Source organism: Haliaeetus leucocephalus, unplaced genomic scaffold (genome assembly GCF_000737465.1).
Source record: "Haliaeetus leucocephalus isolate CR32 unplaced genomic scaffold, Haliaeetus_leucocephalus-4.0 Scaffold151, whole genome shotgun sequence".
Taxonomy (NCBI): domain Eukaryota; kingdom Metazoa; phylum Chordata; class Aves; order Accipitriformes; family Accipitridae; genus Haliaeetus; species Haliaeetus leucocephalus.
Window position 1 is genome coordinate 196,337 of NW_010972587.1, and position 25,461 is coordinate 221,797.

At 42.0% G+C, this 25,461-nt stretch overlaps 1 protein-coding gene across 3 annotated transcripts in view; it reads left to right on the top strand.

The window, feature by feature from the left end:
• Nucleotides 1–24,015, top strand: part of SRGAP1 (SLIT-ROBO Rho GTPase activating protein 1) — a 151,227-nt gene extending 127,212 nt beyond the window's left edge. For all 3 annotated transcript variants that reach the window (XM_010561706.1, XM_010561707.1, XM_010561708.1), the window contains exons 16-22: nucleotides 7,753–7,858; nucleotides 11,319–11,543; nucleotides 12,147–12,226; nucleotides 19,630–19,810; nucleotides 20,389–20,523; nucleotides 20,650–20,995; nucleotides 22,778–24,015. In XM_010561706.1, the coding sequence (XP_010560008.1) occupies nucleotides 7,753–7,858; nucleotides 11,319–11,543; nucleotides 12,147–12,226; nucleotides 19,630–19,810; nucleotides 20,389–20,523; nucleotides 20,650–20,995; nucleotides 22,778–23,155 (1,451 nt within the window). In that variant the 3' untranslated portion in view covers nucleotides 23,156–24,015. The remainder of the gene's footprint in view (nucleotides 1–7,752; nucleotides 7,859–11,318; nucleotides 11,544–12,146; nucleotides 12,227–19,629; nucleotides 19,811–20,388; nucleotides 20,524–20,649; nucleotides 20,996–22,777) is intronic.
• The last annotated feature ends 1,446 nt before the right edge of the window (nucleotides 24,016–25,461 follow it).

Below are 25,461 nucleotides of genomic sequence, written 5' to 3' on the forward strand. Positions count from 1 at the left end.
ACTCTGAAATGGCATATCAATGCGTTCCTTCAGCGGAGGGAAGAGAGGTGAGTTTGGAACATGGCAGGACAAAAGGAGTTTTCTCTTGGAGCACATTGGGGTGAGTTTACTTTGTTGTCACAGTGAGGGGTTTGAATGTGGTGTGAGGAGAGAAAGAAACAGCTCTTGTTCCTTGCACCCACAGCCAGCCCCAGAACCGCACGCTGCATACAGTGGGCTGTGTGTCTGCATCTTCTGATTATCTGAGAAGCCTGAGGTGGAGTGTTTTTACAGCTGCGTACCTAGTCTATGCGTTTTGTTAAGTGGTCCACCACTTCCAGGAAATAAGATGCTTTTTTTAAAAAAAAAAAAAACAAACAACAAAAACCACCAGGCATTTCAGAATATACTACCTGTCACGGTTTAGTTTAAATAGCACCTATGTGGCACATACTATCAAAAACTGTCAGTCTCAAAGACCCTTTCCATTGCTATCTTTTAACCTTAACACTTTGTATATCTTGCAAAAATGAAGACAGTCAAGGCAAGATTTTTCTCCCACTTCAGACTTTGAACCTGTCATAGTTGCATTAGTTTCTTTTTCTGTGCTCGTGTGGCCTCACATATTATGTTGGTCTTCGTGTTAATGGGAGCAGGGCCAGACCTCCTTTCCTCTGTGAGAACTGTAACTTCTTTAGATCGCAATTGATACGTAAAGTCCAGAAAGCTTTCACATTTTTAATTAAGAAGGTTTAAATACTCTGATTCATATTGCATTCACTGTCTGATAAACAGTGAGGAAAGGAATAAACATTAAGTTGTTTTCAAATAGTTTTTCAAGATAAATGCCAGTGTGGTTTTTTTAGTCTTGGCAGAAATTGTTATAAAAGGGGGGGAGGGAGAAAGCAAATTCATAAAGTTAGCGTTCACATAAAACTGTAAAAGGGCAGACTGTCACACATTTTATATGGAAATGTAATGTTGCCAGTGAAAAACCCCTTGAAACTGAAGTACTTAGTTATGGATGTCAAGCATAATTGAGGTTACAGCTGCAAAATGAACCTTTCCTCAGTACAACCACTGAGGAATTCCTTTGCATTTATGCATCTATTTCCAAATGAAATAAAGCATTGTGATTTAATGCTTTCCCTTTTGCAAATACAGTGGAAACAGTGCAAAATGACTGTGACTTTTAGGGCAATTTGTATTAATTAGACTCATGAGAACAACGTTATTCTGTTTAGGCTTATGAACTGTATTAGATAAAATTTGGGCCAAATCATGACTTCTCCAGGGCAAGCATGAAAGGTAGGACAGAACGTAAAGAATCCATCTGATTATGGGCCATAAGTCTGCATTCTCAGCGAAAAGAGTGGCTACTATTGCTCCCAGCAGCACTCCGCAATCCAGAGGGTAAAATAAGGTGGGGGGGAGGGAGGACAGTTGCACTACACTTCTGCCCCTTTGTAAAAACAGGTTGGGCCAAATGCAAGCAAAATAGTTGTGACAGGAGTTAGATGGAGGCAGAAGGTACTGAAGCTGTGCTTAGGGCTGGTCATAATTCACCTTCACTGCCAGGAGACTGCAGTTCCTCTCCTGGTATGAGTTCTTATACATGTGAATTCCAGTTCACTTTTGCGTACATAGCTGTGCAATGCAGCAGCAAACACATCTCTGCTACCCAGACTGCTTATCTTCTGCTCAGGTCATTATAATTCCTCACGGTTTCATCTCCCTTGCCTTAAATTTGATATACTAAGATGCCAGGATGAATGAAAACTTACATCTTTTTTTTTTCCTTCTGATTTTTATCATTTCAATCCCTTGCTGCCAGCAGTACCCATTTACCTAAAGGCATAAATGTTATGAAAGGAAATTATTTTATTGCTTTTCCAGACTATTGCCCATTACTTAAAAAGTAAAAAAACTATATTCTGAATTGTCAACTCTTCCTGAAAAAGTTTCAACAAAATAACAACTCTTTCCTTCCCTAAGTGACAGTGGAGACCATTGTGTTTGTCCTCGTGTAATGCCTTCTTAAATAGCTCTGAAACACTTGTAAGTAGCATTGCTCAGTTGATATATACATATCTTTGAGTTGGATTGGACTCATCTACTAAAGTAGAAAGAGGCACAAATTGTTAACTTCAGCACTAACACATATTCATGTAGATTACTTGTCAGCTGCAAATTGACCATAAAAATTACATCTGCAAGTGTAACTCAGTCCCGTTTGATGTTCAGCGGGTGTATAAAATATGCATTAGGCATTCACGCTGTTACTAGTAGGCGCTACACCCCGTGGAAGTAGCGAGTGACCCCCACATAGAGATACCACATTGGATTTTATCCTTTAAAACAGTGGTCCTAAAAGAGAGAGATAACCTTACATTACCATTGTTTGCTTTCTTCTTCCTCTTTAGTGCTGCTCTTGCCTTTGAAATATGCTTAGCTTGCACAGCATTTGCTGTTAGTGTAGCACAATTCCTTCATTGCTGACACCAGGCTTCTCTTTCCACGTGTTCTGATCAATAATATCTTCCCCTTGCCAAAAGTTGCGATTCTTTTGTTGCTACTGAGATTGGCCCATGGCGGTTGTCTGTTAACAGAGGGTGGTAGAACATAACACAACCCAGAACTCATGTTTCTGAGCTCTGACTGTTCCCAGGCTGAATCTTCTCCTTGTTGGATAACAATGTCTCATCACCAGTGCAGGAGAGGCCATGTGTAGAACCAAGACCAGGAAAAGTACAGTGCTTTTGTAGCATTTTTAACTAAACCAGAGTGATAAAGGCATATAGCTGTCCAGTTGGCCCAGAATATTTCAGAACCACCAACAATTGCTCTCTTGCAGAAGTCTTTTGTTCTCCATCACCAAAGCACTGCATTTATATATTTGAATATTTATTGCCTTTTACATGCTCCACTACTTCAAGATTATTCCTTAATTAAACTTCAATTTACATTTTCTTAATGTTATTTAGGGTGAATGTATCCCTTCTTCATTTGTCTTCATTTATAATTTAGTTTTATTTTATTTGTATTTGGGGGCTTGTGTTAGTAATTGTGTTTTCTCCCCTCTCAGGTTTCCTTTACTCTTCTGAGGCAGATTGTTCTCTTTTGATCTGTTTTACTTTAGTCTGCCTTTGCAAAAACCTCATCGTGAGTCACCAGGTGGTTAAAATGTGTTATTTTTTGTGGAAGAGAAAAGTGGACATTCATTGATTCTGTATGTCTCTGCAGTAAGCAAAGGTGACGCCGCCCCTCCAGAACAGGTTCCAGTGTTCTTGGAGGCTGAAGATGACACCTTTTAAGGCTTGAGTAGCTAGGATTTATGCCTATCTCATGCTATCAAGAACTGGTCCTTAGCCTGACAAAGAGGCAGCTAGCCGATAAGTAATTCTTTCATTTTTGCAATGACATTAGTCTCATCTGGATTCATTCATCCAGTTCAAGGACAAGGAGTGGTTGCAGAGGAAGTCCGTGGGAGGTGAATAGATAAATCTTTTCCAAGAGCAATGCAAGATTGCACCTTAACAGATTTTCTTCGGGAGGTTGTGATCTGCCTCATTATGAACAGGTTGGACAGACATCTCTCAGAGGTGATTAAGATGAAGTCAAAGGGTGAGAATGTAGACTTAAATGACCTCTGAAGAGTCCTCCAAGCTCTCTGTTTTTCATTTTTTGTAGTAGCTGGTGGAGACTCCTTAGATCCCAAACACCTCTGATGCTTAGATGCCTAGATAATTTTATGGATACACAGAAAACCAAGCTCCTTATATTATTAGGGTGCTTTGCTCCATTATTGTCTGATAAAAATACATTAATATTTCTGGGCACAGGTGCCCGGCTCTTCCGCAGAGTGCTATAGTCATGAAGCCCCAGAAGCTGGCCTCTTCCCCTTCTCTTGTTTCACCCCACAAATGTCTCCTGTGCTCTGGGCTGCACTGCAGCTCCACTTCGACAGGAGCACAGTGTTTCCATGCCAAACACCTTCTCGTCTGGCTGGCAGGAAGCTCTCCTGCTTGTGGGTTTGACCCCTGTGGCTGAGATGGGTCTGGAAGGCAGGTGTGTCAGACCAGAGCTCCAAAAGTTTTGCTCTGCTCTGAGAACTGGGAACTAGAAAATAATAACTATTTCTATTCGTGGTATTTACCTGATGGTAGTCTTGATTTGTGGTTGATATTCATGTGTCCTTCACACAGATCTCCCTTCCCTCCCTTGCTCCACAGTCAGAAAAAAACACGTTAGTTCTCAGTGTGCTTGGCCTTGCCAGAGGCTTGTCCTGTTGCTAGTGTTTGGGAATGTGAGTCTCATCATATCATTAGAGTAATGAACCAGTTTTCAAATCCCCTGATTTCTATTTCTGCTTGGCAGCTAATTGCATTATTAGGACAAGTCATGTAATATCAGCACTTCAGTTTTCTTAGCTAAGAAATGGGTAATACCTCACCCGGTGCTGCGGTAGGGCTAATTACACTTCTTGAAAATCAGAGTAATGAAAAGAGGGCCTCCAACAGAAGTGCTGTGAGAGGGGAGACACAGACAGGTTTCTGCAGCGTTGGGATTGCCAGTGGTTCCTTGCAGCAACCAGCTTGTAGCTTGGATGGCTGTTCTGCCCCGAGGCTCTCTTCAGCAAAGCCAGTGGAGGCAAAGCAATGCTTTCTCTTCACTCTGCATGGGAAGCAGCAGACCTGCAAATTCTTTCTGCTGGATGCAGAAAGATCACGCTGTATTCATTCCTTCTTTCCTACATACCCAAACAGTCACGCAGTGTACACACACAAGCAACTATGAAATCTGGCTCCTCATTTAAAAGCAGCACACAAATACATAACATTATTACCTATCTCCTTTAAACCAAATCAGTGCTGAGAAAGAAAAACAACCCTTTTGAAATAACGTGGAAAGCACATGAATTTACTGCTTGGCAGTGGTTTGGATTTTCAATAAAGGGGCTTTCATGGAAACTGGGACTGGGTTACCAGGAAGGTACTGGAAATACACACACCTCATTCCAGCATGTATAGCTCATAACTGCTTCAGTATAGAAGTGCCCTGCTAGTACTTAGTACTGATCATGCTCCCAGTAGGGCAGCTGGCATAGCTCAACACATGGCCATGCAGCCAAACTCTCTGTACCTACTCTGCTCTGTCCATGCTGCCTGCTGGGACCAGTTCCAGGCTCATGCGTCCTTTGAACCATGTTTAGGAACTGCTTGGAAGAGTTGTAGTTGGCACAGACCACAAGCACATTGGAGAGCGTGACAACTACTGTGTGGTAGCTGCCTGCTGGTGTTCAAGACTGTGCCCCATCCTGGTTTAGCTCACTCATTTAGACAGAACTGCTGGAAGGAGCCACTGGACCCGCCTGGGAACCCGGCCAGTGCATTTCTTGGGTCTGATTTGAGTTCAACGATGACTGAACCTGGTCCCGGGCCAGTCTCCAGAACTGGCGGGAAGAGGCAGGTCTGCAGCACAAGGCGTTAGCCAGGAAAGGCTGTAACACAGAAGGCAGGTCCCGGTGCTGCATCACAGCTTCCCTCCAGCCTCCCACATCCAGCACACGGGGCGGAAAGGCTGGGATGGAGCCATGCCACAGCACCGCACCGCAGTGCTGCTGGGGCAGGGGTGTCGAAAGATGTAACCCAAGCACCTTTGGGCCTTCCTCCCGCAGCCCCTCTCCATGAAACATCCACCTGCACACACGCACACAGGCTCAAACCCACCCAGACCTACAACTCTGTGTGCAGAGACTCACAGGCAGGCTTGTCGGGGGGGACCTCGGCTGAGCTGGAGACCTGCAAGGCACCCTAACTGTAACAGCAGCTGCTTTTGGTGGAAGAACGGGAACTGGAGATATAGGCAGGCTCCTTCCACTGGGAGCGGCTTTGTTGAGGCAGGTGGAGAAGGGCCTTGCACTAAAACTGGTGTCTGTGGGCTGTGCGGAACAGCAGCGTAGAAGTGAGGGTACGTACGTTGGTGTCTCCAAGATGTGTGCACTGGAAAGGGAGAGGAGAACTGTGGTTGCTCTGCAGATCCTCGCTGTGCTAGCAGCTCCCAGGCTTAGCATGTCCCTGCCATGGACTCCGGTTCTTAACCAGTAACCAGAAATACTTCTTGATTCATGCAGTCCACGTTTAACAGAAACATAAAAATAAATTTCAAGTCCCATACTGCACTTGTGAAAGTGTAATGGCTTGAACTGATTTTCAGCTTGAGTTTGGGTTCAGTGTGATTCATTAGGTTATAAATTATACAACTTGTCAGCAGTCCTTTTCCTCACCAGCTCTGCGGCAGCTCACTGGGGACACTGCTCCAGCCTTCAGCCGCTCTGCTAGGGAATAGGTTTTTACCTCCTGCAGGAGTTTCGCTTTGCTGCTCCTGCAGTAGATACCATCATCCAAATGGACTTCCTTCATGCAAGTGGCGGTGGGCTGTTCTTCTGCAGAAACTTTCAAGGAGACAAGTGTCACCCCATCCCAGAGTCTTCTGTTCCCCAGCATGCTAGTGGTGCTGAACCGGTGGCATCTCCTGTAAATGCAGATGTAGGGACAAGTTTTCCCCTGCAGTTTACTACACTGGCATTTCCTAATGAACTATAGCACTTCTGCGTGGTAAACAGAAGTCTCGCTGCTGACATGCTCTGCTTATGCTTAGTTCTTGGTACCAAAATACTAATTGCTAGACACCAGTTTTCTTCTAGGAAACATGTCAACACACATTTTGCACCTACAAATAAATGCTGACTGGTAGAAATAGCCATACCAAAGAGCACAAATAAACACCAGGAACTCTGTTTACAGTTAGCAAGTTTTTGTGTAAGCAACTATTTTAAATGTATGCTCTTAAATATTACATTTTGTGGTACAAATGGCTTTTCAGCTGTTGGAATCAGCTCCAGTTTCTCATTTCCAAATTTTTGAATATCCATTCCAGTGCCACTGGACAGTATTTCTCATGTAGTCTGCTAAGATTTCTCCTAGATGTTGTTAATTGCAATATTCTTTCTTGGCTGATATAAAAAGCATTTTAAGTTGTTTGTAACAGTGTCATTTACACAGAAAACACATTGAGTAAAAAATTGAGGTATTACTTATTTTGAAAAAAATGTATGCTTTTATCCCATCACTAGCCCACTTGCAGCCACATAATCTTTCTGACCAACACAGAAGACAATGCATCCTTGTTATAAGACATTAGGAACTGATGCTTTTATTAAGCTGACCTTGTTTTCCCCGCTTCAGAAGAATTTTGGTGGACTGCTACATGTAATCTTTGTGTTTGTTGCTTACACACCCTAAAACATAAGGCCTTTCTACCACTTTGCCATTAAGAGAGTTATAGCTGGACATTTGATTAAGAAAACTGATTAGAGAAGCTTGGTGATTGGAATATTATATCTGACATGAACATTCAAATAAAGAGAATGAATCTGTATTTGAAACCGATGGCAAACATCTCTTCTTGGTTCCCTCAGGTTATTTATGTACTGATATTGTGGTTTTGTGAGCTGTCTAGCTCAGCAAATGGCCAGGGTTTGACTTAGGCAGATTTGTGATTTCTTATATTTAAACATGTTACTTTTTAAACTATGTGGTTTTAATGAGAGGGAGAAGGACTTTTAGGTATTATTTTTCTAATAGGCCAAAATGTGAAGATACTGGCTGGGGACATGTGATGGTAGAGTCAAAGTAAATTGAGTAAACTGACTGAGTGGTATTTTAGACCATCATAGGAAAGGGAATTTAAAATATTTTATTCTGTTTGCAGGAATAGACAATCTCTATGAGAGGGCTCTTCACATCCGCAAACTCCTCCTTACTTTGCCCAGGTCGGTCCTTATAGTGATGAGATACCTCTTTGCCTTCCTCAACCAGTAAGTGCTTTATAATTCTCTGAGGTGCTGTACCTTTATCTGCCTTCCTCTGCTGGTATTGAAGTTCTTTGGGTTTACTCATACTCTGTGTAGAATTTGCATTTGAGCTCCATTTAACACAAAAGATGATCTTCTAATTGGCAATGGAAATAGAAGGAAAACACCAGTTTTCATTCAAATTAAAATTCAATTTGTCCAAAACTGAGCAAGGTTGTAATAAGACAGATTAAAGTGTTGTCTGAAGTGGGGAGTGCAGGCTACAGCATTAAAGCTGATAACAAAATAAGCTGATAAGAAAAATAACAACTACAAACTCTAACTACATTAAAAATAGTTTACATAATTTAAAAGTAGAATTTTTTTTTCCTTATCTCAAGCTGATTTTAATCTCCTGGTGGGAAAAATAAGCAGTATATTCAAGCAGCACAGGCACTACAAGCTACCTGTTTGATGCTAGGCACTGCCAGGGTGAGACTTTATATTGCTGCTTCTATTTTTTGGTAATAGGGTTACCAGTATAGAGAACATACATCCCCTGTGTGTGCTTTGATATAAAGTAGCTTGGTTCTCACATCGCAAAACACAGGCAGCTGCTGGAAGGAGGGTTGTGTGAGAAATGGAAAGTGGTGTTCATGTCTTCATCATCCCAGAAAAACTTCTTCATTCTCAAAGAGAAAATAAAAGACAGGTTGAGCAATTGCACTGTGTTTCTCTCTCCAGTCCTTCACAGTCCTCTGGTTTTGCTGACCCTAGTATTTTCACTGAAAATTTTGCTTCTTGTGCACTTTGCCCTGATTCTAGCTTTTCTCTTTCTGCTGCCATATTGTCTGTTTCCTGTTGTATCTGTTTTCATATTGCCTTTTTCCTCTTTTTTTCCTAAATTTGCCCTCTGCTGATTCATTCTGTCTCTGTGACCTTCCCCATCTCATTCATCCTGTCTGTTCCTATAGAAACAGGGTTCTTGCAGCCACATTATGTGTGCATGCCTGTATTCACAGCTGTTCCCGTTTCCTTTCTTCTAGTAATTTCTGAACCACTTTCAAGCAATATTTAAAAGAGGGGCAGAGATATAAAGTTTTATGAAAATAACCATTCATTTGAAACATAAATTAATCCTCCAGAAGTGACACTGTGTAAACGTCTCAAAGGCTTATATCACAGTTTCTCTTCTACTTAGACATACAGATTGACCAGAGCTACATGAGGTCGTACTTGTTACATGGTCATGTTAGCTACATCAGTGCTCTCCACAGGAAAGCAATTCAGAAAGCAGGCTAAATCCCTTACTGCCTCCAAATTGCTCCTGGTGCATCCACAGGAAAAACATTCCCAGTTTGTCTTTCTGCAAATCCAATTCTGCTTTTTACGTATGCAGTTATGCCTGCTTGGCCACATGAAGTTATCAGACCTCATGGCAGACCTCATCAGGTCTAGCCTCATGCTCAAAGATTCTAAAGTTACATCAAGTTGCTCAAGGCTTTGTCCAGTCAGGAACCTCAAAGGGCATAGAATCCACAGCCTCTCTGGGCAGTCAGTCCCAGCGCTTGGTCACCCTTATAGTGAAGAAGTTTTTTCCTTCTTCCAGTTGGAATATCCCTTGCTGTGACTTGTGTCTGTTGCCTCTCATCTCTTTGCTGTGCACCTGTGTCTGACTCTCTCATGTTTATAATTTTGATAGTAGAAGACTGCAGCTAGATTCTCCAGTAGCCTTCTCTTCTAAAGACTGAACAAACCCAGTTGTCTCCAGTTTATAACCCATATGCTCCAGCTCCCCAGCCATCTCAGTAGTCCTCTTCTGGACTTGCATCAGTTTCTGTCTCTCAAAGCTAGACATAGTACCTCATGTGCAGCTTCACAAGCACCAAGTAGAAGAGGAGTATTCGATTCCCTTAACCTGCTGGCTTTGCTCTTCCTAATATAGCCACATATGCAACTAGCCTTCTTTGTGGAAGGACGCGTTGCTGAATCATGTCCAACTTCTTGTCCAAGAAGTTCTTTTCCCAGTGCTTTTCCTTGGGAGCTGCTATCCAACGGTCAGCCCCAGACTGTGATAATATATGGGATTATTCCATGCCAAGGGCAGGACTTTACGTTCATCCTTGTTGAACTTGATGAAATCCTCGTTCATCCATTCCTCCATCTTGTCAAGGTCCTTCTAAATAATAACCCTGACCTCTAGAATATCTACTGCCCCAACCCAGCGTGGCATAATCTGTAAGCTGGCTGAGTGTGCACTCCATCCCATTGTCCAGGTCATTCATGAAGGTGTTGAACAGTATCAGCCCTAGTATGAGCCCTGAGGAGCACCACACATTACCAGCCACCAGCAGGACTTCACATCTTTTACAGTGATAGTTATAATCTTTTTTACATGTTCTTGCACACATACAAAGGCTGAACCACCTTATAAATCAGTAGAACAAGATGTCTCCAATTAACACACAGGACATGATAATAAATCATGGCATAAGAAAGGGGAAAGCATGATTAATTTTACAAGCTACTTATGAGGGGAGTCATTTAGAAGGTTTGCCTCTTCAGTTTGTATTGTTTGTACATGGAAAATACTCTCTAAAATTCCCTTTCTAAAGGGAATATGATGATGTATTTAAACACAACCAGACATAATAATTCATACACTGCTTCAGAGTGCAGAACAACACTGAGGTAAAGGGCATCCCAGCGCTTCAGGATCTATTTGTCTGGCCCTGCACAGAACACTCAAAAGCCAGCATTTCCACTAGAAATGTCAATGCTTTTAAACAAGGGAATAAATAGCAATTTTTCATTCAAAAGCAAAATTGAAAACTGGTAATGTTGCAGTTTCTGGAGGAAAGAAGAGCTTGCAAAACTTGATTAATAAGAACAACCAAAGCCTTTTGTTTGGACATTTCCAAAATGAAACCCTTGTGGGAGTTTGTGGGCAGAAGCCAAAGTGCTCAAGGATTTTAGGTCCTATGGTAAAAACAGAACCCAGAAATCACAAGAGCCTTTGCAAGGTCCAGGAACTTAGTTGCCCCCGGAAGACAATTCAGTCTGCCTAAGTTATATAGCCAGTTGATGGGAGAGATGCATCAAGGTCTGATGAGAAATGGTAGGTATATATACCCACTTTGGATCCAGTCCACTTGGGCCTCCAAGGATAAGCACTGATGAGACAGAAGCAGCAGCAGTTGATGCATTTTACATTAGCCCATTAGGTCAGCATACACTAAACACAACAGTGTGGGAACACATACATACATACATATATATATATATGTGCTATAAACTCACTTTATAATGTATATAGCCTATTGAAAAAAATCCCCTTTTTTGTTTTGTTACTTTATGTGGGATTAAGTGTCAAGGAGAACAAGAAATCTCTAAGTTGTGATGGAAAATAAAGTTTCTCCAGTTTTCAGAGTAAGGTTAGTCACAGTGGAAAAGTCAGTTTTTCTTGATTTTTCTGTTACAACAGCCTTTCACAGTACAGTGATGAAAACATGATGGATCCGTACAACCTGGCCATTTGTTTTGGGCCAACCCTGATGCCTGTTCCAGACATACAAGACCAGGTGTCTTGTCAGGCACACGTGAATGAGATAATCAAAACTATCATCATCCATCATGAGGCTATTTTTCCAGATGCTAAAGAACTTGATGGCCCAGTGTATGAAAAATGCATGGCTGGAGATGACTACTGGTAAGTCAGAATATCACCTTTCTATGTCCTGAACAAAATTATTAGGCTGACTGTCTGGATAACTCCTGTGATACAGAATTACTTTCGCACACAACAGAAGTATAAAGATAAATAAGAAGAGCATTTAGGTTCACATAGTAAAGTGACAGCTATAAAAAAACATGAAGCAAAGCCAATTATGGTGAGGTTCCCGACAACATTTTGTGGAGGAAGCTACCCTTGTGTCCAGCCAGATGCAGCCAGAATTCCAGCTGTACTGTGCAGAGCACACAGCCAGGTAGGAAGCTGGCTCTCTGGCTGTGAACCACCTTAACAAATTTCAGCGTATGATGCCTTCCCCCTGCTCCTTTCCTCTCTTAACAAGACACACACGTTTTTTATAAATGAAAGGATTCAGAGGTTCTGGGAATTTCTTAATAACTGAAGATGTTTGAAGGAGAGGTGTGTAGGCTTCTTCAGTAATTGTGTATTGTAGCACGTCATGAGAATTATGTTGCAGAAAGCTTTAAACATTATAAGAATAATTTTAAATAATCTCATGGGGGTGGCATATTTTTGATATGTATGGTTTCTCTCTCTGCTCGACCTTTTGTTTCCCTTCAGCGACAGCCCATACAGCGAACATGGTACATTGGAGGAAGTGGACCAGGACGCTAGTACAGAGCCCCACACCAGTGAAGACGGTACGTCTGTTACATTGCTGTGCCTTTGAAGGGAGTAAGTTTTCCAAGTGTCTCATGCAGGAGACCTTCTTCCTTTCCTAATTGTGTCTTACTTGAAAGAAGGGGATTTCAGTCCTGGTGTTCTGTAGCAAAGCTGGAATCTTTAATCTCTGTTTGTGTGCTTTTTCACTCTGATTCATCTGTGTTTGACCAGCTGTTTCCTTGTTCTCTCCTGATTTGCCCAGTCACAGGAAGGGCAAGAGAGAAACTATTTCAGTCAGCACATATTATTTTCTGATAGAATGCTACATTTTTAGTGACTTTTTATCTTTTGTCTGCAAAAGCTAAACTTATCAGAAGTGTGTCTTTAAATATTTCAGCTAAGGGATATTTGCCATTCAGTGGGCTCTATTTTGATATGAATTTAAAAGCTGTTCCATCTGAAGGATTTATAACTACTGAAAAACTTGTGTGCATCCCCCACAGTGAAACTTCAGAACAATAGTCATTTGCTGTAAATATTAATCATGTATACTTTGACAGTTCTGGGTACGATAGATATGCAGGAAAAATTTGATGCATCTCTATTATATCAATTCTTTTTAGCCAGGTTTCCTAAAGGTGTATTTGACTGTGACATATTTCAGCTGGACCATCCTTCAGATGTCCCTCCCAGTAACTTCTGCCCAGTTTCAAGCAAATGTAACAGATGGAAAGAGGTGTCAAAATTGTTAAATAACTAACATTTTCCTGACAATTAGTAACCAGTTAGAGGTGAAGGATTCAGAATAAGACTCCCTGTAGAGAAAAGCTGAAGTGTGAGCTCACTGCATATCTGGCCACCAGGCAACCCAGACAGAGCAACCAGCACATGTGCACTTAGCACTAGCAGAAACAAAAGCTGCCCCTTGTCCATCTCAGAGGATGCATGGAAGGCGGACGAGGAAGAGACAGAGAGGGGGAAAAGGGAGGAAAAGAGCTACAGAAGAGAAGGAAATTTTTTTTTCTTTTTAAAAGAATGTCATAAGGGATACTGGTTAGGAGCTGGGACAGTTGCCATAGGGAAGAGGAACAGGAAGGTGTATCTATAGGAAACCTGGCTACACTGGTCCCATTACACACAGAACAATGTAAGCAATGGTTCCACTCTAGCTGTACCCATCCGCTTTGTCACGTAGACAAGCTGTCAGTGACAGATTGCCTGTCTCTTCCCCTTTGCCGTGGTGAGGGGGGGCAGGCAGAGTCTCTCAATGCAGCTGTTTGGGGAGAAGGGACAGTTGGGTGGGCAGGCATCACAGAAGGGGGAAAAACTGAGGATGGGAGAGAAGTCAACGTTAATCTTCTGCCTGGGGTGTATACCCATGCCTGCACCCGCAGCAGGGAATACTGACAGTTTTACAAGACAGCCTGTACATGGGTTCCACTTGAGCAGCTCTGTAGAGCTAAACCCACTGTCTTTCTACAACACAGCTCTGCTAAATGGTGTGAACAGACTCATAATTGCATTTTATTTTTCCAAGATGGTATAGCCATACTTTATAAGAGCTCCTTTTTCCATTGGAGGTATGAAGCAAGAGTGGAAGCTGAAGAAGTCTGTCTGTCTCATTTAGAGCACAAGTGAAGTAGTGAAATGCAGGTGACACACCAGTTCAACATATTGGGGCCAACTTTGGGGTCCCATGACCAAACTGAAATATAAAGGCCCGAGTGGGCATGGAGAAGAAGTGCAGCTTTTCAGCACCAATCAAAAGCAGTCACTTGAAAACCATGCCTAGGAAAAGATAAAACATCAGCAGGATCCAGAGGAGCAGGACCAAGGCATCGTATAATGTGCCTCAATAATCATGGGCTCTACGCCACCACTGTGTTGTTATAATAACAGTTCCTGTTGAGGTGCTACCCGTGTTATGACTCTGTCACTGGTGAAGATAAACACTGAAGAGAATAGCTATCAACAGGACAGAGTTCTGTTAAAAGATTTAACTGCTCAAGACGTGGTTTTTTGATCACCAGATTGGTCAGCAATTTAATTCTAGTTGCCCCATCGCACCTTTTTAATTAATTCAGTGCCAAAAGGAAGTGGACATTTGTGTTTACAGTGAAATAATTGTTAGCACAAAAATATTTGTAATCTAGGGAAATACTGCTGCAAAGTTAAAGATTAGCAAGCCTGGATCGCACACAGCACAGTGTTGGTCTTCGGTTCCCAGCCTGCAAGCTCTAACCCATTTTTTTCCATGGATACAGCTTTCCACTATAATAGCACATTTTTCTAATGTAGGTTACAGGCTTTAAATTCAATGCATTCACCATCTCTTTGCACATACATTCATGTGTTTGTCCTTTGGACAATTCCTTTTAAAAAATTTTCTTGACACCAGATGTGAATAGATGAGAATTTTTCAGTTTGCAGATTGAACTTCATGAGAGTCACTGATTGACCTGTGGTGGACAAAAAGAAAGCTTCTGCTAAAGGGTCTGGAGTATTTGGGGGGGGGGGGGGTTTAATATGATTGATTCATTGATTATAAGCTGGATGCATCACTGCCAGCTGTGTGTGCAGAGAAAGGGAGGCACAGCATTGCTGCTGTATTGATCAGACACATGATACTTATGTATTTCCCTGTTAGAACATGGAAGAAGCAGATTCTATGAAGGGGGGAGGGGTGTATGTTTAAAATCTGATTAGTTTTACACTAAAATGTTGTATACATACAGAAGACCAAGCAGCTAACCCCATGGGCATTACAGGGTTATTGAAACATAATCCAGAGGCTGTGATCAAAAGCAAAAGGCTTTATTTTTCCACTTTAGTTATTGTTGTTATAAGAATTACTTGCTGTATAAAGTTAAACTGCAAGTGAATCTCTCTGTGCCTACTAGAATAAACCCATCTGTAGGGGCCGGCGCAGTAGCACTAGGAATGTTTAACTACAATTTAGAAAACAACCGGACTTTTTAAAACTTGAAAATTAAATTATGTCTGCAGAGGTAAAGTCTGGTAGCTTTGGAAAAAGAAGGCTGGAACTTATAATTGAGCATATAAATACTTCATAACTCCTTAATTTTAAGCATATAAGTTGCCTTCTTTTTCCTAAGCTTACTGGTGTTCATGTTTTTCTGTTGATCGCTGGAAAGAGAAGAGGGAAGGAGAGGGAGATGCATTTTACTGTAGTGTTTTCACTTTTTTAAATGTGCAGAAAGTATCCCTGTTAAGGAAAACACATAAGTTTCTTTTTTCTCCTAAATCTGGAAATTAAATTTAATTTGTGAAGTTCAGAACATTTGTAATCAAGCTGAGACACAAAAAAACCCTATCTGTAATTTTGCTGCAGAAGAACATTTACCTGAAAGTGCCTCTCCAGTAAAATTCAAAGGATATTGTTCATGGTTTGCTGAAGCAGTTTTTAGCATATATCCTTTACCTTCAGTTTACTGGAGATTTTTTTATTCTTGTTGGAAGCATATGGAAAAGGGTGAGTAGGTTTGTTTTCAAAGGAAGTAAGAGAATTTCCTGAGGAAGTTAAACAGATGGGTTTCTCCTGGGAAAACATACATACAATTAATATCATACTGTTAGATTTCTCATAGTGTAAAAATTGAGATGGCAGTTCTGCTTGAAAGAAAAATTACAGGGACATGTAAGACACTAAGTTATTGTTGGGTCCCCGACACATAGTAATTTTCCTGCTTTTCAGTAGTGCATGCTGTGATCGATGTTTTGCCAGATTCTGTTCTGTCAACACCTTGCAACATTTCTTTGCTTTTGCTGTTCCCCAGTCAGAGAACTGCTGTTCTGAGGACAGGACTTTGAAATAGCAAAGCTGCTGTTCTCTGATGGGGTGCAGAAGAGGATAAAGACATCGGGAGATAGCGTCTTCCCAGGGAGTTCAAGGACATACTCTATTCCCTACAGCCAGGGTACATCTGGGAGAACTGAGGCAGAGCCGAGCAAAACCCCAGCAACGCCCCCCCCCCCCCCCCCAAAAAATGCAGGGCTTGGTCTCCCCTCTTTTCCTTAGCTTGTGCCCTGAAGTGTAGAGGACAATGCAGTGCCACTTCAGTGCCATCACCTCTGCAGGCGGGTTAGTACTACATCTAGCACTCCAATCCCAAAATTAAAATAGCACTTATGTTTCTTCTGTCCTTTCTGCTCTTCCAAGTAGCAGAAGCTTTTCCCACAGTTCTTCAGTTTGTCCTAATTTTTCACTTCCATAGCATTGCCTGAGTCACTAGAGATGATAGCTGGTGAGATCCTATATGTCATCAAATACTTCTTGCTGTTGTAGGCAAATGCCCCCAGGTATGGACAGAGCTGTGCAATTACATTTCCCTCCGAGCTGTCAGTTTGACTGTTAGACATTCAGTACCACACAGAATTTGAGTTACAGATCCCAAATTTAGCTTTCATCACCTTTGCTTTTTTGGAAAAGGTTCTCTGTCATTCAGTAACCTTGATATTAAATGGCTTAACTTTACAAAATGCATTTATTTCTAGGAGTAACTGTCATGGTACTTTGGTTTTAACTATTAAGGCTTGACCCGTAACAAGGTGAATTACTATTTAAGTACAGTCTCAGTACTGTTTGCTGTAGGAAAGTTGTCTCTGTATAAAAGCAACATTCAAGAAAGAATATGCCCCTTTCAAAATAGTAAAACCTGTCTGAACTTATTTTTGGTTCTATTAAGAAAACTGTGTGGGATCTACTGGGCACTTCTCCCTGAGGAGGTGGGATTTGTTATCCAGGCAATCTAACGAACGTGTCTCAAAAGTCACATCCCTTATGGGTACATTACCAATTTGTACAGCTGGTTCCAGTGGGGCAACTTCCTTCAGACCTCTGAGAAAGTATGTGAGTCTTGCAGGCGACGGAAGGGTACAAAAACCAGATTTCCATCGTGCACCACACTTGGATTAGTGTAATTCCACTGAGGGAGATAGAACTATTTCTAGTTTAGTCCATTAATTTGTAAATAAAAAGACCTGTATACTCAAATGTGGGATACTGTATGGTCAATATACTACAGTATGTTGAAATTAGCAGAGAAACAGGAAATCCCATAGCTAATCAGTGTAGGGGTTTATCAATCAATCCAGTACCCGTGACCGTTATCAGTTAACTTCAGAGAATGTCAAAGGAAAACATGTACAGGAAATTTGGGATTTTCTTACTTGCTCTAAAGGTTTTTTTTGTTGGTTGGGGTTTTTTGCATTTTAAAGTATTACCTATTAGTGAGTGACTGGCTGTCTGAAACCTGGGAGCTTTTGTTTCTGAATTCTTGACCCACTTTTCCATAACCCATAACTTACTGACAATCTGAGAACAGTGTGTTCATACAAACGTCTTCTCCTTTTCAATCCTACCTGTTCCCAGTAATACCTTCTTATAACAAATTCCACAAGCAACGTGCGTGATATGTGTAAAAACAGCATTCTTTTGTCAGTGTTACATTATTGCCATTTGATTTAATATTGCCCTCTTAAACACAGTGCAAGATAAACAGGCATGTTTAGTTTTATTTCTTTTCATTTGGCAATAGTGTCTTTCCATGCCTATAGTTGCTTTGTCATATGTGTACTTTCTGTTAGAGAGAGACTGTAGGGAGAGTATCTAGAAATGAAAACAAGATTGTATATTGGAATATACACACCAGCATTAAAGGTTTCCCAGTTTTCCTGAATGTTTCCTTCCATGTCATCTTTACATTTTCTTTGCTTAAAAACATAAAACTAAGAAACTTGTCACCCCCACCCACCCACCAGGGAATGCCTGCCAGTGAGCCATCCAGTAGGGATGCATTTTCAGGAATTAATACTGTTATTGCTAAATTTTTATTTGCGTTTATATAATTGAAGTAATTTCTGCCAGCGTACATTACTTTTGCATTTGTAACAGTGAATTCCCCATACCACTGTATGCCATCTCTGGAAAGTTTCCGAGTTCGTAACTCCTAAACTCTCTGCAGTTTGTCACTGACAGGAGGTCTTAGTGTGACTGCAGAGACAGCAAACCACAGGACAGCCTTCTGCAGGCTGGGCAAGTTATTAAAAAAACAAGCTGCAAACTATAACTTCAGTAAAGGTGCTATCATTATGTTTTTCTGCTGCAGGATGAAGTTAATTTTAAAAAGACATTCCTGTGCAAAATGTTGTTATAAAGGGACAGTGGCTTTTATTATCAGCCTGGTTCTTTGGGGAATTACAACCTCAGCGATTTTAATTTGCACCAGACAGAAAGTTGCTATGCTAGTCATTAGCGCAGGTGTTAATTTCCATCTAAACGTTGCTCTAATTATGTAAAGAAATTTGTCATTTCAGGGACTCTGAGTTATTGGTATCAACAAAGTGTGTGATTGTTAAACCTGTATTTTGCAGGTTTGTCTTTATGTTTTGAGACTGTGATGACAAATTTTAATCTGTTTGAGCTCAGGTGCTTTTTGTTTTGTGCAGCAGAAACTGGATGTTGTTAAAATCATAGCTGTTTCACTGATGTCTGGGCACAGCTCTGAAGATGCCGGCAGGCAGACACTCAGCAGAGGCCCTTCACTGACATCAGTCAGTTTCTGACCCAAGCATGGGTTACAGGATGGAGTCCATTACCAGTGTAAGGCTGAATTTACCAGCATACTGACAGAAGATCAGCCAGGACTGCTGTAACCAATGTTTGACTTCAGAAAACACCAGCCTCCCCTGCAGAAACCGGAGGAACCCGGGATGTTGGAGCAGGCAGAGCTGCCTTAGGCGACTTCAGGCCACACAGGGACTGCCCCTGGGGAGGAGAATTAGGCGGTCTGGAGCCATCTGCGTGACTCAAAAAGGGTGTTGTGGAAGGAGATTAAAGCACTAGGTTTCGGTGTTGTGTAAAACACTAGGTTTTCACTAGGTCTGCACACGCGTCATGTAAAAGACAGAAATCTCGTAGTCCAATTAGGCAGAGTATCCCTACTCAAGCCCAGGGAAATCCTGTCTTCCTCCCTTTGCCTCTGCAGATGTCAAAGGCACTCCCGTTTACTTTTCCTTTATCACACTGGTTCTCGGGCCTCTGATTATTCCTCTGAGTTTGTTCATCTTGCTTTCGGAGGTCTTCATTGCCTGACCTCCATCCCACACCGCAGCCATGAAGGAGCCCTTGCAGCAGGAGGCAGAGGCCTCTCTCCCAGCAGCAGCTCTTGTAACATTTGAATATACCGTTATGTTTTCTGCAGCTTGCGAAGATGTTTCATACCCAGGGCACGGATTGATTATTCTTTGTAAGGGATGTATTACAGCTACTGCCTAAAGTCTGCCTTAGCTCAGCTGATCTCTGTCAGCTCTGCTCAATAAGAATGAGCACTGAGAAAATGCGATAAATGAGTTTTATGGAACCAAAATGAGCAGATAAGCCAGGGCGGAATCTGATATCTGTTCTTTCCTCCCTACCCAGAGTGCGAGCCCATAGAAGCTATAGCCAAGTTTGACTACATTGGAAGATCTGCACGAGAACTCTCTTTCAAGAAAGGAGCTTCCCTTCTGCTCTATCACCGAGCATCTGAAGACTGGTGGGAAGGAAGGCACAACGGAATTGATGGCCTTGTCCCTCACCAGTACATAGTGGTGCAGGATATGTAAGCAGTGTCTGGTGTGACTAGGTTCTTTGTGGGGTGTAAAAACATGCTGAAGCAATTAACAAAGTGATTTCCAAATGGGACACTGGTTTGAAAGCTCAGATAGATTAAACATTTGCCTTCTGTGCAGGATGCCTCTGTCTTTATCGCCTGAATTGACAGCTCTTAATCAAAAGCTACTACTAGGCTAAGCTACTTTGTTTATGGTTATGTTCCCAGTACATTAAGAGACAGATGCTGCTGCACCTATTTTAATTTGACTATCTCTTTGTAGCAATTGCTGACATTTAACTTCACAATAGCAAGGGCTGGAGAAATGCAGCCCTGAACTCTTGTTTCACAGTATTAAGCATGTGCTTTGCCAAGGATGACAAAGTTCTTCACAGAAAGGTTGCACTCGAAATTTAAAGAGCTCAGTAAACAGAAGGATTGTAAGCAATTTTTTGAGACATGGAGGGGCTCCAGTGCATTATAATATGCCTGCTTTTCTTAAGGGGATTAAAATCTGGGAGTGCCAAGATGCTGTCTGTCACATTTAACTCACTGACTGCTTATCTCACCATGTGTGTTCTGTTCAGGGATGACACTTTCTCAGATACACTGAGCCAAAAAGCAGACAGTGAGGCCAGCAGCGGACCCATAACTGAGGACAAGTCATCATCCAAGGACATGAACTCTCCCACTGACCGTCACTCTGACGTGTACTTAGGAAGGTACGCTTGAGCATAACGTGTTTCCAGTAGTACTGCTCACAGCTTGGCTAACACAGCAATTACGTCTCCATGTGCTGATGGTGGGTCACTACAACTTGTCCCATAACCACTTCTTTGTTGGTGCAGGCAAAGAAAGAGATCAGAACCTCCACCTCCTCTAAGACGCCCTGGCAGGAGCAGTGATGGTCACTGCCCAGTACATCCACCTCACCCTCTCTCCAACTCATCCGTGGATCTAGGTTCCCCCAACCTGGCAACTCACTGCAGTCCCAGAGCCCTCCTTCAAAATCGCAACCTCAATGCTGACAGCCCTGAAAGGCGGCGTAGACCCGGACATGGCAGTCTCACTAACATCAGTAGGCACGATTCTCTAAAGAAGATTGATAGCCCTCCAATTAGAAGATCTACATCATCTGGTCAGTATACAGGTTTCAATGACCATAAACCACTGGACCCAGAGTCAATAGCTCAGGTTTGTGTCTTTTTTATTTTATGTCACTCTCTGATTTTCTGAGGAGCAAGTCTCAGTGAATAGCATAGCACAGAGTACATACACTGGTCGGAGTGTCTGTGCAGAATATCCTACTTAGCTTTCTAAACAGAGTGTGTGTGAAAGAAGATGCATTAAGGGATCCTGGATAGAAGAAGCACAAGGGGGAACAGACATTGCAGAAGCAATAAAAAGAAATTATTTCCCGTTATACTGTAATGAAGTTGCCTCTGCCACACAGAACACTAGGATAGTATATGATTACAACAGCTACGTAAATCGCTGTGCTCTGATGAAGGCTGGTCTATTCTAACTTGCGTGTAAGTAGTGTTCAATTATTTCTCAGTATTATGATATGCAGAAAAGTCCTCTGGCTAGTAGCGACCATTGCCATTCAAAGCACAGATTTACATTCCAGGGTCTTGTGGATTTTACGTAGTTTTCATATAGTTCATATATAATTCATATTGTATGTTGATTTGATGCTTGTAGTTGTGCCTAAGAACATAATGTGCAAGACATTGCACCTGCATTAAATCGTGGCCCTTCTTATCCCTGTGTGAACAATCACCAGTCTCATTACTGGCAGTGAAGAGGTGAGAAGGATGGAATAGGGAGCACCCTGATCATCAAATTGGTCTGTTGTACAGAGCTGGTAACAGCTCTTGAGCAAATAGATATCGCTGTCTTCAGAACTCATGTCTTGTCCAGGTAGGATAACATGATTACTAGGAGCACCCTGAGGGTACAATATGATTGCAAAAGTATTTTACAGTAACGCTGGCACTCCTGTTTAAAAATTTAATGTACTGGTAATGCTTGCTTTCAAACTTAGCTTCCAGCGGAGATAGAAGGGACTGTCATGCTTGGGTCAGAAAGCTGAACCATGTATTAAGAGTTAGAAGGTCTAAGTGTTGTTACTGTTTTATTTTACTCCAAGTTATTTATTTACTTTCCTGGAACCACATACAGTGCTGTTTGTCTTAAGCTATTTTTTTTATGCCTAGGCTAGTGATCATTCAGCAGTGAAAACCCAAACTTCGATTAAATTACATTAAAGTCACTGTAAGCACCAGATATTTTAACCTTAGTTGTATCTCAATACCACTGAAAAGTAGTAAACTAGTGTCTTGGTGCATTCTTTTAGCATTTGTGCCAGAAATCCTGATGAAAAAAATAATGTCTTACATAAGCTCACTGAACAATATCTTGCAGTTTCTTCTGCTCAAGATTTAACTTGGAGAAACAAGAGGAGAGAAGAGCTGATAGACACACAAGCTTTATTTCCTTACAAAACCAGGTTTTATAATTTGTGTGAGGGAATGCAGATCCCGAACACCTGAGGCACTGGATGAAGGGAGCAGTTAGCTAAGAGTTCGCAAATGGACTAAAATCTTTACAGCTGTCAGTACCCAAGAGATGACAGAAATCTTCACAGTCAAAATCACTGCTAAGCAAATGTCCATTGTCCTGACAGTTACTTAATAAAATGGCTTGCAGGTTTTGGTTTAACTGACTTTTTTGATTCCATCCTGTAAACAGGTTAAATATTTGTAATGTTCAGCCAAAGCTGCCATCTTGTCAGTCATAGTGTCTTTCAAATAAATCTGGTGCAAACTGGTTTTAGCACTATGATATTCATCAAAGAGAGGATGGTTGGCAAATTAATTCATGCATTTTTTGCCCCCCTCCCCTTGCTCCTTCGGTGCTTTGCATTCAGTAGCAATTCGAATGATGTGCCGCTGTCTCTGTGCTCTGACCCAGGACATCGAGGAGACAATGAACACAGCACTGAACGAGCTCCGTGAGCTGGAGCGGCAGAGCTCGGCGAAGCATGCCCCTGACGTCGTGTTGGACACCTTGGAACAAATGAAAAACACCCCCACGCCTGCCACCTCCACAGAGTCGCTCAGCCCTCTCCACAGCGTCGTTTTAAGGAGCTCCGAGCCTCAGATCCGCCGTAGCACTAGTTCTTCCAGTGACACCATGAGTACTTTCAAGCCCATGGTGGCCCCTAGAATGGGAGTGCAGCTGAAACCTCCTGCTCTTAGGCCAAAACCTATTGTTCTTCCAAAAACAAATCCTAGCATAGGGCCTTCCCCTCCTTCCCAGGGTCCAGCTGACAAATCTTGCACAATGTAGACAGCTCGGCCACCCACAGTGCCCGGCTGGGGTATGCTAGGGAAAGGGATGGATTAACGATAGAAGTCAGGGCTCCATAACATCGTTTGTTCATGTTTGTAACTGGAGAGCCTTTGTTTTTCAGTGTTTTTGAATGTATTGTCTGAAACTAGCTACATTAACATGGGCATTTGTATTTTGTATGGTTTCAATTAAAAGACAAACTGGACAATTGTGCATCATTTTAAAAAACAAACATAGACTTACTTGAAAACCTGATGCTGCACCATTTGTAATAAAAACAGCACGGATCACAAACAGCTTGCCATGTTGTACCATACTTCACAGTCTTACTGTAGCTATATAATAAGAGATCCTGCACAAAACTAAGGGGCGGGAGGGTCAGGGGAGGTGGGACCTCTCATTTCTGGGTCACCAAACCAAATTTCAAGCAGGTTAGTGAGAGCTGAAATCTAGCACGTGAGGATTAAGTGTCTGTGTGGAATATCTAAGTCATCTCGGGCCACATTTCTTATTTAAGACACACCAGAAAAAAAAAACCCAAACCACCAAACCCTCACAAGTCTCATAATTGGCACCAAGTTTTAGCTTTCTTGTTGGCAGTCTCACTAGAGACAAGCGCGGGATGGATCTGGAGATCACATTGCTCTCACCGATAAAAAGCAGCATTCCAGGTCACAGCTAAAGCACATCTCCAGGATAGTATCTAGAAACTCCTTTTGCTGCCCTCTGTAATAGTGTACATTTTCCCATGAAGCTAGACTTTCATTCCCTGATACCACGTTGTTCACAAAAGCTAAATTCATTTGAAGTTCATAGTCGAGCGAGCCAGGCTTTGGGGAGTACGTGAACCTGTTGGTCCATTAGGCAGGCTGATAGGCGATTAAAAGGATCAACTACACAGTAATTCAGCAAAGTATCCCATTGACTTTATTGCTCAGTGTCCAATTAAAGACATGATTTGAGTTGTAATAGTCAAAGTTTCAAGCTGAGCTAGCTCCGCTCGCTGCCTTGCACAGCACAAACACTGCGCACGTCCTCGGTTATGCTGACAGCAGCAAGACCGGGACGCTCTGAAGAGGGACTACCTCCTGCCAGCGATGCTGGGGTCACTCACAGGACAGACAGCTGAGTTTCTACAGCCTAGATTCAAGCTGACTAAAGTTTTCCATCACCACTTTCCCCCCCTCCCCCTTTTCTTTAAATGATAGAAGTCAGTACCTTTCTTATGTCTGTGTGAGTGACGACCGTCCACTTTGCTTAGCGCTCTGTTGTTAAACTTTGTTAGGCGTGAACTAAACATATAGCTGTTTTGCACATTGCAACAGTAAGCCATAATATTATTTCTGTGAATATATTTTCTGACATCCAATCCATAAAACAAGTTTCAGTGAAAAAGACAGGGAAAAAAAAATCTGTTGTGGTCCACCTACAGGAGTACAACTGTAAAATCTGTCTTTCCACGTATTATTTAAGATCTCTCCCCTTGAAAGATTGAAGTTGTATCGCTCGCTATACATAAGCAATTGAGTTTGGGAGGAAAAGAGTAGTGACAAAATTTGATAGGCATAATTACTGAGGTGACAGGAGCGATTTCCTGTTGTTACTTAGGAGCGACTTATTCCTGCTCTGGTTTACACCCTGTACATAGGTAATGCAAAGCCCCAGGTGTGTAAAGTACCCCAAGAACTGCCTCTGAGAGCCAAACTGCTCCCGGTATTTGCAAACCCATCTCAGTCCAGCCGCAGACTTCACGCACGTCTAGGTTAGAGGCAAAGTCTTAATCCCCCACAGCGGACTGTGCAGCATCAGTCAGTGAACCTCCGGCCCTCTCGACTGAACTGCCTAGTCCTAACGCCAGGGCAAGAGCCTACACCAGGCCAGCCCCAGCTACAGCCCCACGCTGGTCTGTAGAGTCTGTCCACTGGGTCGGGACCAGAAGATAGTTTCAAGTAGTTCCCCAGTTTCCTAGAATCAGTGGAACAAACTGGAATTTCAGCTTTCATTTACATGCAGTTTTAGTCTAGCATTTTTAAATTAACCCACCTGGCATAATTGAGATGGATACCTGTATCTTTAAATTGCATAGGGAATTTTGTATGTTTAAATAACTGTACTGGACTCCATAATGCTTATATTAGAAATTGTTTAGCAAAAGAAAATATTAGAAACAGTGCATTTAGTGAATGCATCCATTTAGTGCATTCACACAGTTAAATGTGTAGTTTGATGGTTATTATAGATACTTAAAAGTATAGTAAGTGGATATGTAACAGGAAAGACCGCTACAACTACAGACATACTAA